Source organism: Saccostrea echinata, unplaced genomic scaffold (assembly GCF_033153115.1).
Source record: "Saccostrea echinata isolate AGI-Se365-2 ecotype Australia unplaced genomic scaffold, CSIRO_AGI_Sech_v1 ptg000056l, whole genome shotgun sequence".
NCBI lineage: Eukaryota > Metazoa > Mollusca > Bivalvia > Ostreida > Ostreidae > Saccostrea > Saccostrea echinata.
In genome coordinates this window covers 14,438,396-14,450,863 of record NW_026889805.1, presented here as the reverse complement: position 1 = coordinate 14,450,863, position 12,468 = coordinate 14,438,396, and the positions used below count along the sequence as shown (strand labels likewise).

At 36.2% G+C, this 12,468-nt stretch overlaps 3 protein-coding genes across 3 annotated transcripts; all 3 read right to left on the bottom strand.

Moving 5' to 3' along the window:
* Positions 1 to 2,349: 2,349 nt before the first annotated feature.
* Positions 2,350 to 2,805, bottom strand: LOC133173882 (uncharacterized). The gene has a single exon (XM_061308951.1). The coding sequence runs from the start codon at positions 2,803 to 2,805 to the stop codon at positions 2,350 to 2,352; it is 456 nt and encodes a 151-aa protein (XP_061164935.1).
* Positions 2,806 to 2,984: 179 nt separating this feature from the next.
* Positions 2,985 to 6,304, bottom strand: LOC133173881 (uncharacterized protein K02A2.6-like). Its single transcript, XM_061308950.1, has 3 exons — positions 5,086 to 6,304; positions 4,163 to 4,948; positions 2,985 to 4,066 (listed from the first exon to the last, which is right to left on the bottom strand). The coding sequence occupies exons 1-3, from the start codon at positions 6,302 to 6,304 to the stop codon at positions 2,985 to 2,987; spliced, it is 3,087 nt and encodes a 1,028-aa protein (XP_061164934.1).
* Positions 6,305 to 10,644: 4,340 nt separating this feature from the next.
* Positions 10,645 to 12,268, bottom strand: LOC133173879 (uncharacterized). The gene is made up of 4 exons (XM_061308949.1): positions 12,240 to 12,268; positions 12,077 to 12,135; positions 11,653 to 11,784; positions 10,645 to 11,506 (listed from the first exon to the last, which is right to left on the bottom strand). The coding sequence occupies exons 1-4, from the start codon at positions 12,266 to 12,268 to the stop codon at positions 10,671 to 10,673; spliced, it is 1,056 nt and encodes a 351-aa protein (XP_061164933.1). The 3' UTR covers positions 10,645 to 10,670.
* Positions 12,269 to 12,468: the final 200 nt, after the last annotated feature.

Here is a 12,468-nt window from a genome sequence, read left to right as displayed (position 1 = left end):
ACTTTACCATCAAATTAAAGCTTTTATGAGTAATATTTATGGAATCTAAAGTGCAATCTGTTTTCCGTGTACTTGTTGATGTCGCCGATAGTAAACTTGAAGTAAAAGTATTCTTGTTATCGATCTGACAGCCATTATTATTGCAAAATGTGTCTTTACAATCATACTTATTTAACATAGCTAATCATAACTTCCTGGGGGCAAGGAGTCGCACAATTCCAACCAAACCAATCCAATGAACACTCTGTACAAAATAATTATGACCGTGTTTTAAAAATCTTTTAATCGAAATGATTGTTTCATTACTTTTTACAAAAAAAATTGAAATTTGCTTGTAACTTCAACTAACCTTCACAAGAATTACCTTTTAGATAATAATTCACACAGCATTCAATACTGTCTTTGTTTCTAGGTTTGACAGAAAGCACAATTGCTTCTATAACATATTCTATATCTTAGAATTGATATTAAAAGAATGATTTCTTGTTTGGTTCTGACTAAATGAAATATTAAAAGCATATTAACTCATATGTCGGTAAGATTTAGATGTAGGGGATTTAAAAAAATCATATTTTCTTTCCTTCTTACAGCTGTTCAACTTATAGAAATGGTAAACTGAGTTTAAAATCTAGCAGGGATTATATTTTTGGCGTAACGTTTGAAAATATGGCGTGTTCTGCTTCTCAAAATTACTACAGAATTATGAATTTAGTTTACATTTTTAAACAATCGAAAGCCTAAAGGAATTCCTTGAAGTAAATAAAATTGATAATTAAGGACTTAAGTGTCTGAAAATATCAAATAAATATGATTTTCCAAACAAACTTCAGTCTTGTAAGCTTTGAAATGCTTCCAATTTAAGAGGCGATATGAGGGAAAAAAGAGTTTCTTTCTATTATCAAATATGGAGATAACGAACAGCAATCAAGCACAAAACTCCATCAAAATACAAATCAGGAGCAATTACATTATAATTGTTACCATATCTCTTGACTTTTCGAGTCTGTGAACATTTCATTAATTTTTAAAAACAATAAATATGAGAAGAATCTTTAAGCATGCAATTTTTTATAGGCTTATCTATTACAAATTCCGGGCATATTTATGATGGTTTAAAAGCCAATGAAGTTATATTCTGCTCAGTTCAAATCATAATAGCGATGATCTATTAATAGACTATGCAAGGAAGATTTGATTAAGTGTGATATGTTTCCGTGTACTAGTATAGTTTTACCATGAAAATGTTGGGTGTGCCGAATCTTTAGCACGCTGTTTATGGTGGCATATCAGGTCCAAAAATAGAATAGGAGATATTGCACGGAATATCTGTGATCATTACATCGCCCTTTGGGAATAAATAGCCTTCTGATTTATATAGTACGGGAATAGTACTGTCAGTATAGATGTCAAAGAACTTTTATTATAATTCCAAAACTTTCATATATGAATGCTTATATGTCATGTCCTAACTTTAAAGAAAACTTTCAACATATACATTTGCATTAATTATGCATAATTAAAGAATTAGAGACATTTAATCATAATTTTGGCTAGCGATTGACGACTTTTTAGTTTGATGGTCAATTGGAAATCGACCTCATATAAACTAACATAAACTAAGTTTCATTAGGTAAACATAACATGCCGAAAAAATAAAAAAAAATACAAGGCAATATTGGGACATGTACAAGCATTTCGATAGGTTGCAAAGGGTAGCGACAACTGTAACTTCGACATGAACATGTTTTTACATTAATGATTTATTTTATTTCCATGGAAGTTTGCGAATACATGTGCGCTTTTTATTACATAAGTATTACCTACTCTTTTTAAATATCTACAACAATCTTAGGTAGCGTCGACTGGTATTTAGTGGTCAATAAAACTAAAAAGTTAAACAATGTAGTCCAAGATGTCAACGCATTGTACGATCATATGTTTTCACTATGTTATATATGTTACGTTTGTTGTAATGGCAATAGATTCAGGATCTATCTGGTATTATCAATTAAACATGTCTTTGAGACAGTGCTGTATTAAAAAACACGTGTTGTTTTTAACTCGTTTATTTAACTAACAGAGAAAATCAAAACATGCACAGAAATGTAATTTCCGGATTACTAAAACATGCACAGAAGTATTATTTCCGGATTACTCAATACGAACTAACATACACTACACTCCTCCCTGACTAGTAGAAGGATCACCATGAAAACAAAAATGAAATAGATTAATGTAGCAAACAGTTCAATCAAATACAACTAAAAATTACTTCACACAAAATGAACTTTACAGAAACATGAGAAAGGTTCATCTCAGTAAATGATCATTTTCAGATTATGGATGAGCTCACAAATTCAGTCTGTCCGGCTTATTACGAGTTCTTGGCGGATTTCGACGTGGCACTGTTACTGGTGTACTGGTCTCTACGTCCTTCGCGCATTCCTGAGTTTTGTCGGTAGGACATGGAACCTTCGCTGATGGCACAAACGGAATATCCACTGGAGTTGGATATGTGGCTTGATTTTTGGATGTATGAACTATTTGGTCAATATGCCTCCTCCAAAGAGATCCATTTACATCGACCTTGTAAGATAAAGGTCCAGTGCGTGAATGGATTCGTCCATTTGCCCATTTGTCCGAGTTAGTGCGATAATCACGCGTGTTTACTGAGTCCCCATCAGCAAATTCTCGAATCACGTTTCCACAGTGTTTTGCCTTTGAGCCATATTGTTTTTGCAGTACTGTACTGGTTAAATCCGGTTTCATAATATCCAATCGGGTACGTATATTACGGCCATACATTAGAATAGACGCTGATTCGTTAGTTGTTCCTTGTGGTGTGATTCTGTATTTGCATAGAAATGAGCTTAGTTTCTTGTTTATGCAAGCTGATTCTCCTGAGGCAGATTTGATTGCTTTTTTAAATGACTGAACGAACCTCTCAGCTTGGCCATTCGTCCGCGGGTGGAATGGAGAAGAGGTTATGTGTCTGATGGCATTCGACTCCATAAACTGACGAAATTCCTCTGAGCGAAATTGAGGTCCATTATCTCTGCAGGTATTCCCTGTCGTGCAAATAAGGTTCGTAAGGTGTTAATTGTTGCATTGCTTGTGGTACTCCTCATCTCAAAGATTTCCGGCCATTTCGAGTATGCATCCACAACAATGAGAAACATGGCATTGTGAAAAGGTCCGGCAAAATCTATGTGTAAGCGATGCCATGCCTTTGGCGGGAAATTCCACGGGTGAACAGGTGCAGCGGAAGGTGTATTCTGCACACGTTTACAACCAGAACAAGCCTTGCAGACTTCCTCAATTGCTTCGTCAACTTTGGGCCACCATACATATGATCTGGCTACTGCCTTCATTTTGACAATACCTATGTGGCCAGAATGAAGCTCTGTCATTACTTTCTCACGCAGAATGTCTGGGATGATCACACGATTTCCCCATGTAACACATCCTTGATAAACATTGAGTTCTTCTCTGCGATTGTAGTACGGCTTTAACTGTTCATCACAATCATGAGGAAAATGTCCTCGGAACACATAGTCCAAAACTTGACTCAGAACTGGGTCACGTTGTGTTTCCCTACGAATTTGCACACAAGTTACAGGTAAGTCATCGAAATGTCTGTTGTAGAACAAATCAATGGGATCCTTTTCATCCTGTGGTTGATTAATACTGGGTAGTGGTACACGCGACAGTGCGTCAGCATTACCATGAGATTTGGTTCCACGAAACTCAATGTCATACTGGTATCCTGAGAGGAATACAGCATAGCGCTGAAGACGTGCTGCTGTCATCACAGGAAGGGACTTCTTTGGATTGAAAATGCTAAGAAGAGGTTTGTGGACTGTGACAAGTGTAAATTTGTGTCCATAAAGGTATGAATTGAACTTTCTAACACCCCAATAGAGGGCAAGGGCCTCTTTGTCAATTTGTGAATAAGCCTTCTCTGCTTGGTTTAATGTGCGCGACGCAAATGCTATAGGTCTTTCGGAGCCATCTGGGAACACATGAGAAAGTACAGATCCGATCCCATACGGTGAAGCATCTGCAGCTAGTTTCAAAGGTAGTTTGGCATCATAATGGCACAAAACCTTGTCAGAGCAAATCAACTCCTAGATTTCTTGGAAGGCTTTATCTCTCTTGGAACTCCATTCCCACTTGGTTCCTTTGTTGAGAAGTTCATGTAGTGGTCCTGCTACACTTGACAGATTGTCTATAAATCGGTGATAATAGTTCACTAGACCTAAAAATGATCTAAGCTGTGACACATTCTCAGGGCGTTGGGCATCTCTTACAGCCTCAGTTTTGTCAGGTGACTTGTGTAGGCCACGAGCATCAATTTCATGTCCAACATAGCTCACATTAGCCTGAAAAAATTCACACTTCTGAAGATTCACATGTAGTCCATAGGATTGTAGACGGTCCAGTACCAGTTTTAAGTTGTGTAAGTGCTCCTCGTCATCGCGACCAGTAACAATGATGTCATCAATGATCACTTGTGTTGATGGTATATTCTGTAATACTTGCTCGATTGCACGCTGCCATAGTGCTGGAGCAGATGCAATTCCGTACGGAAGTCGCTTGTATTTAAACAGGCCTTTATGGGTGTTTATGACGAGTAGATCCTGTGAATCTTCATCTAGTTCCATGTGGTGATATGCTTGCGTTAAGTCCAATTTTGAGAAATTCTTTCCACCAGCTAGGGTTGCGAAAATGTCCTCAATTTTGGGAAGAGGGTATTTGTCGACGCACATTACAGGATTGACAGTTACTTTGTAATCGCCGCACAGTCTAACGTTACCATTCTTCTTAATGGCTGGAACAATGGGAGTAGCCCATTTGCTATGTGCAACAGGCTCAATAATTCCATCTGCCTGTAATTGATCAAGTTCTTGCTCAACCTTGGTCCTCAGAGAGTAAGGAACGGTCCTAGCTTTAAGAAACACAGATTTGGCTTCTGGATCAACTGTAACTGTCCCCTTAATGTGTTTAAGAGTTCCGACTCCAGTGAAAACAACTTCTTATGCGAGTCAAGCAGATCCTTCAATGGTGACTGATTTGTTGAATTACTTGAACGTAAAGTCTTTATCTCCTGCCAGTTGAGCTGTAGCTTTCCAAGCCAGTCTCTTCCTAGTAAAGCTGGTCCATCATGTGGAACAACAAGTAATTCAAGGTTAGCAGATTGTGAGTTGAGTTTAACATTCACCTTCATCTTGCCCACAGGTTGAATCATGTCTCCTGAATATGCACGCAGTAATTCACTGGATGGTTCAAGGTTTACCTTGCTAAAGTTTGCACTGTAGTCACTCTTGGAAATCACGGAAACAGCTGTTCCTGTATCGACTTCCATCTTGATGACTTTGCCTTCAATAATTGGTTCCACAGTTATTGGTGGTTCATGATGTGATTTCATGTGGAAAGTGCTTGTGATGTGTAGAAGTGGTTCTCCATCACCCTCCTTGTAGCGTTCTTCAGAGTGAAATTCCTCCTCATTATAGAATAGGGAAGTGTTACGTCCCTTGTTCCTGTCACGTTTCTTTTTCATGCAGGCTCGCTCAATATGTCCCACCTTCCGACAGAAAGAACAAACAGTGTTTGTGTGTCGACACTGTGATGCTGGATGATCACCATCACAACGATAGCATGAAGGTTTCTGTATTGTTGGTCGTGCATGAGATTGAGCGTTTGTGTTTCTCACAGTAGGTTTCTTGTTGAATTGACGTGGTTTAGGACGTGTGCTGATTTTGTTAACTGTCTCACTCTTTACCCCCTGTACTTCAGCTGCATCTCTAGCTGCCGTTTCCATAGCAACAGCAAGGTTGATTGCTTTCTCCAGGTCAAGGTCTTTCTCTGAGAGTAGCCTCTTTTGTATGGTTTCTTGGCGTAAACCAACCACTAGTCTGTCACGTAACGTGTCACTCAGGGCTGCCTCAAATTGACAATGTGTTGCCAGATTACGGAGCTCTGCTATGTACGACAAAACCGATTCATCTGGGCGTTGATTGCGCTTATGAAATCGGAACCGCTCGGCAATCACCGAGGGTTTGGGGCTCAAATGCTCACGTAGTGCCTTCAAAAGGTCCTTTATGCCTTTGTCTGTAGCCTTAGCTGGGGCAATTAAGTTTTTCAAAAGTGTGTAGGTTTTTGGACCAATTAAACTTATCAAGGCAGGAACTTTATGGTTATTATCAATGTCATTTGCGAGAAAAAATGCCTGTAATCTCTCCTCGTATGACTCCCATGATTCGACCGAGTCGTCAAATTGTTCTATTTTACCGATGTGTGGCATTGTAAACAAATGAAAGTAGGTCAATCACGTACTTACTCCTCGTCGCCAGTTGTTACGTTTGTTGTAATGGTAATAGATTCAGGATCTATCTGGTATTATCAATTAAACATGTCGTTGAGACAGTGCTGTATTAAAAAAACACGTGTTGTTTTTAACTCGTTTATTTAACTAACAGAGAAAATCAAAACATGCACAGAAATGTAATTTCCGGATTACTAAAACATGCACAGAAGTATTATTTCCGGATTACTCAATACGAACTAACATACACTACAATATATAATTAAGTTATTTCGTACAGTATTTTAGCGCGAAAGCACACTGAAACGCAGAAGAAATTCAGTATCCTTGCTTTTAAAAAATAAGGTGTACATGTACATGTGCATGAAATTTTGCACCGTAAAAGCTAGCCTAAGATATTTTCAACATTGATTAGTTGATAATATAACCGTTGATTGCTTCTCATCCCATACCGGACCCAAGTCCTACCCCAATGTAACTGTCTTGTTTGTTTGTCCTGTCTTGTGTGTGCACTATACAAAAAAGACATAAATTATTGAATTAAAAACAGTAATGGCAAAGATTATATCTTCTCAAAACTAAATCAAACTTAAAAATCAAGGTCATGAGGTCAAATATCATAATAAAATCCGAAAGGTCTTGTTACAAGTAATGCACGTGTGAAATAAAAATATCAAAATGCAGAGTATACAATCGTAAAGGTCTTGAATCAACTAATACACATGGCACATGTCAAATGTAAATGTCATATCTTCTCTCAATCAAAAGTTATTAGCAATGTTAAAATTTTTGAAAAGTAGGTCAAACTTCAAGGTCAAGGTCATGGGATTAAAACTCATACTACATTTAGAAGTGATTGTCACAGGTAATGCACGTGTCAAATATGAATTCCCTATCATCGCTCCTTCAGAAGTTAGCAACAATGATGAAATGTTTGAAAAACAGGTCAAACTTGAAGGTCAAGGTCACGGGGTCAAACATCATAGCACATTCACTTGTCAAATATGAAATCCCTATCATATGTCATTCAAAAGTAATCACCAAAGTTAAATTTGTCAAAAATTAGGTCAAAAATGAAGGTCTAGGTCAAGGGGTAAAAAATGATAGCATGCCCAGAAATACCTTCTGACTGGTAATGCACATGTCAAATATGAAAGACCTATCTATTCTCAATCAAAAGTTATAAGCAAAGATAAGAATTTCGAAAAGTAGGTCAAACTTCAAGTTCAAAGTCACGGGGTAAAGGGGGTCAGAAACCATAGTATGTTTGGAAAAGTCTTGTCACAGGTAATGCATATGTCAAATATGAAAGCCCTTACTATTCTCAACCAAAAGTTATAATCAAAGATAACCTTTTTAAAAAGTAGGTCAAACTAGAAGGTCACGGGGTCAAAAATCATAGTATATTTGGAAAGGTCTTGTCACAGGTAATTTTCATATATAATATAAAAGCCCTATCTGTTCTCATTCAATTTTTATGAGCAATTAATTTTTGAAAACTGGGTCAAACTTCAAGGTCACGGGGTCAAAAATCATAGTGTATTTGGAAAGGTCTTGTCACAGGTAATGTACAACTGAAATATGAAAGCCCTTTCTCTTCTCTTCTCATTCAAAAGTTATGACCAAGGTCAAAATTTTTGTGACAGACAGACTGAGAGACGGACAGGCTGACAGACGGACAGGCAGACGAATGAGATGTAATGTCCCCTCGCTTTTGTGAAAGCGGGGGACAATTATGGGAGTGTCGGGAGAGAGAACCGTATGATGAAATATGGAGATGATGAGCAGTATTCAAGTTTAAAGTCCATTAAAACAATACAAATTGGGAGCAGAGAAAACAAGGACCTCCAAAATATCAGAGATGGGATCAAGTGCCATGGAGGAGTGAGCATCCCCTGCCGACCGGTCATGCCCGCCGTGTGCTCCTTGTCATGATCGGGAATTTACGGAAAAATTCGTCGACAATTCAGTGTGTAAATAATGGCCTAACAATTAGTATGAAAAACGTCAGTCAGCATTTGACTCAATGATAAATTGTATTTGCTGACAAGGTCATTGTATCGACCATAGAACTTACGAAATGATGACTTTAAACGAGAGCTGTTGATATTCTTGTTTCATCAACTTGTTTGTCAGTAACTTACCTCGTTTTAGAAATTGTTCATACGTAGAGAATGCTCTTACGTATCGAATCAACTAAAAAGATATATATATACCCCATATGCATTTGATAAGGGTACATGTATATTGCTGCATAAGTATGAGAAGTTGACGATTGAAAAGTTAAAGTCATTACGTTTATTATAAAGCTTTGTTGTTAGATTACCATTAACGTCTTTTTCTAGTAAAATATCCAAATATGAAACAGGTGTGTGAGACTGTGGTATTTTTTTTGTTTCAAGCTCACTGGGATATATCGTGTCGACATATGAATGGAGATAACTATTGTTAATTGATACATGTAATACGTCGTCGATATATCTAAAAGTCGAGTTGAAGGCAACAGCAAAAGATTTTTTTTTATGTATAAGATTTTGAATAAATTCTGATTCATATGAATACAAAAATAGGTCTGCTTACAACAGGGCGCAATTGGCACCCATGGGAATTCCAACAGATTGTTGGAAGACCTAGTCTCCATAGATATAGATATTGTCAATCAGAAACTCAAACATCTTTTTAATATCAACTTCAGAGTACTTGTGTGTACAATCAGAATGTTTTGATAAAATAATTTTGCAGATGACCTTTGGCAAGGTAAGTAAATTTACGAGTTCCATTTTTATTGAAAAAGATCTACAGACCGAAACGTGGATATTGTACCTGCAGGCTCTGCTTTATTTTCTTCGCTTGTCAAGTTCAAATAAAAATTCACCATTGCATTTTCCAGTTTTCCTTTTCCGTGCTCAAAATTTACTAGATTGTCTGGATAATCATAATCCGATACATTGTTTTTAGCTCTATCCCAAATTCAAAATGATCCAATCACGTGAAATGTCTACTATAATGGAGCTGATTCCCAACATAATGAATAATTTTCCATCAAGTCAGATTTCTTAAAATAAATGGATTAACAACCATAAACATCATTGGACTGTGTCAGGATAATTAACAAATTTCAAAGGCAATTTTACGTACAATACTATAAAATCACTTATTTTCGTGGTGTCAGTCCTCGTGGTTTAAGAAAAAAATGTTGCTTCGTATGGATTTATTTTCTAGATTGAAATGAGAAACATGATGGATCTCAGTAAAACCTACAAACAATATAAATCTGTGAATAGGGCATAAAACACGGACCCAAAAAAAATCAGAGGTGGGATCAGGTGCCAAGAAGGAGTAACCATTCCTTATCAACCGGTCACACCCTCAAAGAGCCCTATGTATTGATCAGGTAAACGGAATGTTCCGTAGTCAATTCTAGTATTAAAACGAAGGCCTAACAATTGGTATGAAATGTGTCGGACAAAATAAGACCCTATATAAAAGCAGAAATATTCGCTAAGGATTAAATTTCGTTTATTTCGTTGTTAGTAATAATCAACGAAATTAAATCCCACACTAAATTTTTATGACTATATATTGAATAGGGTAACTTTCGAAACAACGAAATTTAATGCCCACGAAACCTTTTTTCATGACAAATCAACGAAATTTTGTGCTTCTACACTAGTTTATATTTTCTAACAAAGTCATTAAAACGACCATAAAATTTACGAAATACTGCAAGCTCGACTCTTAAGTATCGTTTAATAAGATGGGAGATATAAATACCATATGCAGGTGATGTTGGAATATTACTACATAAATATGGAATAGCTGACGATGAAAAAGGTAAATTCATTTTGTTTGTCATACAGTTTATTTGTTAGTTGGCCCTTATCGTCTATAGTCATTAACACATCCAAATATGAGACAGACGTGACAGACAGTGGTGTCTTTTATTTCGAGTTCACTTGGGTATATTGAGTCGACAAATGTATAGAAGTAACTTTTTTTAATTGATAAAACATCGTCGATATAACTAAATGTCGAGTTTTTCCAGCATAATTATGCTTCATAGAAATATAAAACAGGTCGGATAATAAAAAAGCACAATCAGTGCCCATCGAAATTCCAATAGTTTGTTAGAAGATCTGGTATCCGAAGACTACTACAATTTTGACTGGACCACTAGAATAGTCCAAAAGAAATCCAAATATGAATGAATATTTTAAGATAGTAGTGTCTAATTTGTTTTCGAGCGTTTTCATCTTTTTACATTAGCCAAACTGTTTAAGACTTGATTTTAAATCGATATGACATTAAAATAAAATGATAAAAAAATAAAATGTTATTTTATGTTTTAAATGTTGATAACATCAAGATAAGCAGGGTCCTTTTTTGTGACTGTCTTTATTGCAGCTTCAACATTTACCGTATCGCTGTATAGGGCAGTGGTATTTTCACACTCAGTAGAATCATGCTCACCATTCAATAAGGGATTTTCATTCTTGTATTCGGAAACAGGAAACATGTTGCCACTATGAATTGATTGTTCAATTACTTCTACATAGGAATTTTTCTTTTCTCCAGTTAAGGGCTCTCCGTGAGCTTCCAGAGATGGTTGGATATCAGGTGGTTCGAGGTACGTTGACGAGCTGAGATCAGAATTTAAGTCGCATGTTTGGATCCCTTCATATCTTGGTCTGGTGCCGCTTCCTTCCTTAATCACATGGTATTGTTTGTATTCTTTACTTGATTTTTTCACAATCGCTGTCTCTTCTATTAAATCGTAATTAATTTCTTGATATACTGCAGATAAATTTCTTTCCCCAAAAGGCTTGCATTCGACATGTTTTGTTGAACCGTATCGTCTCGATTTCTTACTCAGAAATCTTTGCGCCACTAACACAAGGATAACTATCAGAAGCAGACCCATTCCTGCTCCCATTCCTATAACTAACTTCATGTCACTGCTAGTAGCAACCTCTTGAGTCGGGATTATAAGATGGGGTAGAGATGAATGTACAGGTAAGTCTTTGGTACTTCTTGCAATCAAAGTACCAGATACTGTTGATATTGGTGTGGACATTGAGGACTGTGAGGAAGAGGAATGTTGTTGTGGTGAAGACATTAAGGTAGAGAGCGATAAAGATGAAGAAGGTGTTTCTGTAACGATTACATCAGAAACCATAAGTTCTGTAATGTAATTACATGCATGAATATTTACATCAATCATGTTAATCATTATCGATTTATAAACATTATTTGACAATAAAATCTCAAACCTTTTTCATGTAAAAGAAGTCTATAAACATGTTCTTATGTTAGAACCATTTAAATACCAGTTTTGGGACATCCATTGTACTTCTTACAAACATCCGGTGGACACGTGCATTCTTCTGCACACTGTGCTCCATACCTCCCTTCTGGACAGGATTCCTTACAGTCGGCTCCAAACTTTCCATCTGGACACTCTGCCAAATAAGGGGAAAATAAGTTTTTTTGTACTTTGTTACATTTATAGAGTGTATTCACGATTGAAGAAAAAATAATCAGAACTTTTATTGAATCCAAAAGAAGGGGAGGAGTAATTAATGAAAAAAAAAACCCCATAAATATGGAGGCACTTGAATTTGATTCAAATTGAGAGAAAAAAGTCAAATATAAACATCTCAGGAAAATTAAAAACAAATAATAAAAATTTCCATTTAATACCCATTAATTTAGTCTACCTGCCTTGAAGCTATTCAAATATTTAGTACTTACTTTGGCAACTACCGTGAACTAAATGGAAACCTAAACAGCAATCGGATTTACCATCACTTCTGAAATCAATTTTTTACAATAATTATAGAAGAAAAGTATTATTCAACATGCGATTATTTAAAGAAAGTTTTTGTATATAAAGAACATTGTCAACATTTCTTACTTTAAACAGATCCCCTCTGCTGACTGCATACTTGAATCTAGGTTTAAGGAAGGAATAAAGCAAACATATTCAAATATTTATAATCAAAACATCCTCTACACGGAAACAATATTTTTAGTAAATTGTTGGTTTGGAAACTGGATAGGAAATAATATTTTTGTTTTAAAAAACAACACTAATTTTTAAGCTTAAAACCACCAAAATTAGAATCTAAATGTATTTGATGCAT

What these genes read in the sequence shown, in the direction of transcription:
- LOC133173882 (XM_061308951.1), bottom strand. Translation starts at nt 2,805, where the DNA reads ATGTATGGCCGTAATATACGTACCCGATTGGATATTATGAAACCGGAT.
- LOC133173881 (XM_061308950.1), bottom strand. Translation starts at nt 6,304, where the DNA reads ATGCCACACATCGGTAAAATAGAACAATTTGACGACTCGGTCGAATCA. An exon ending in GATAAAGACTTTACGTTCAA is followed by an intron (nt 4,949 to 5,085) that starts GTAATTCAACAA and finishes TGTTTCTTAAAG; the next exon opens with CTAGGACCGTTCCTTACTCT. An exon ending in AGGAACCAAGTGGGAATGGA is followed by an intron (nt 4,067 to 4,162) that starts GTTCCAAGAGAG and finishes CTTTGAAACTAG; the next exon opens with CTGCAGATGCTTCACCGTAT.
- LOC133173879 (XM_061308949.1), bottom strand. Translation starts at nt 12,268, where the DNA reads ATGCAGTCAGCAGAGGGGATCTGTTTAAA. An exon ending in AGTTCACGGTAGTTGCCAAA is followed by an intron (nt 11,785 to 12,076) that starts GTAAGTACTAAA and finishes CTTATTTGGCAG; the next exon opens with AGTGTCCAGATGGAAAGTTT. An exon ending in CAATGGATGTCCCAAAACTG is followed by an intron (nt 11,507 to 11,652) that starts GTATTTAAATGG and finishes ATTACATTACAG; the next exon opens with AACTTATGGTTTCTGATGTA.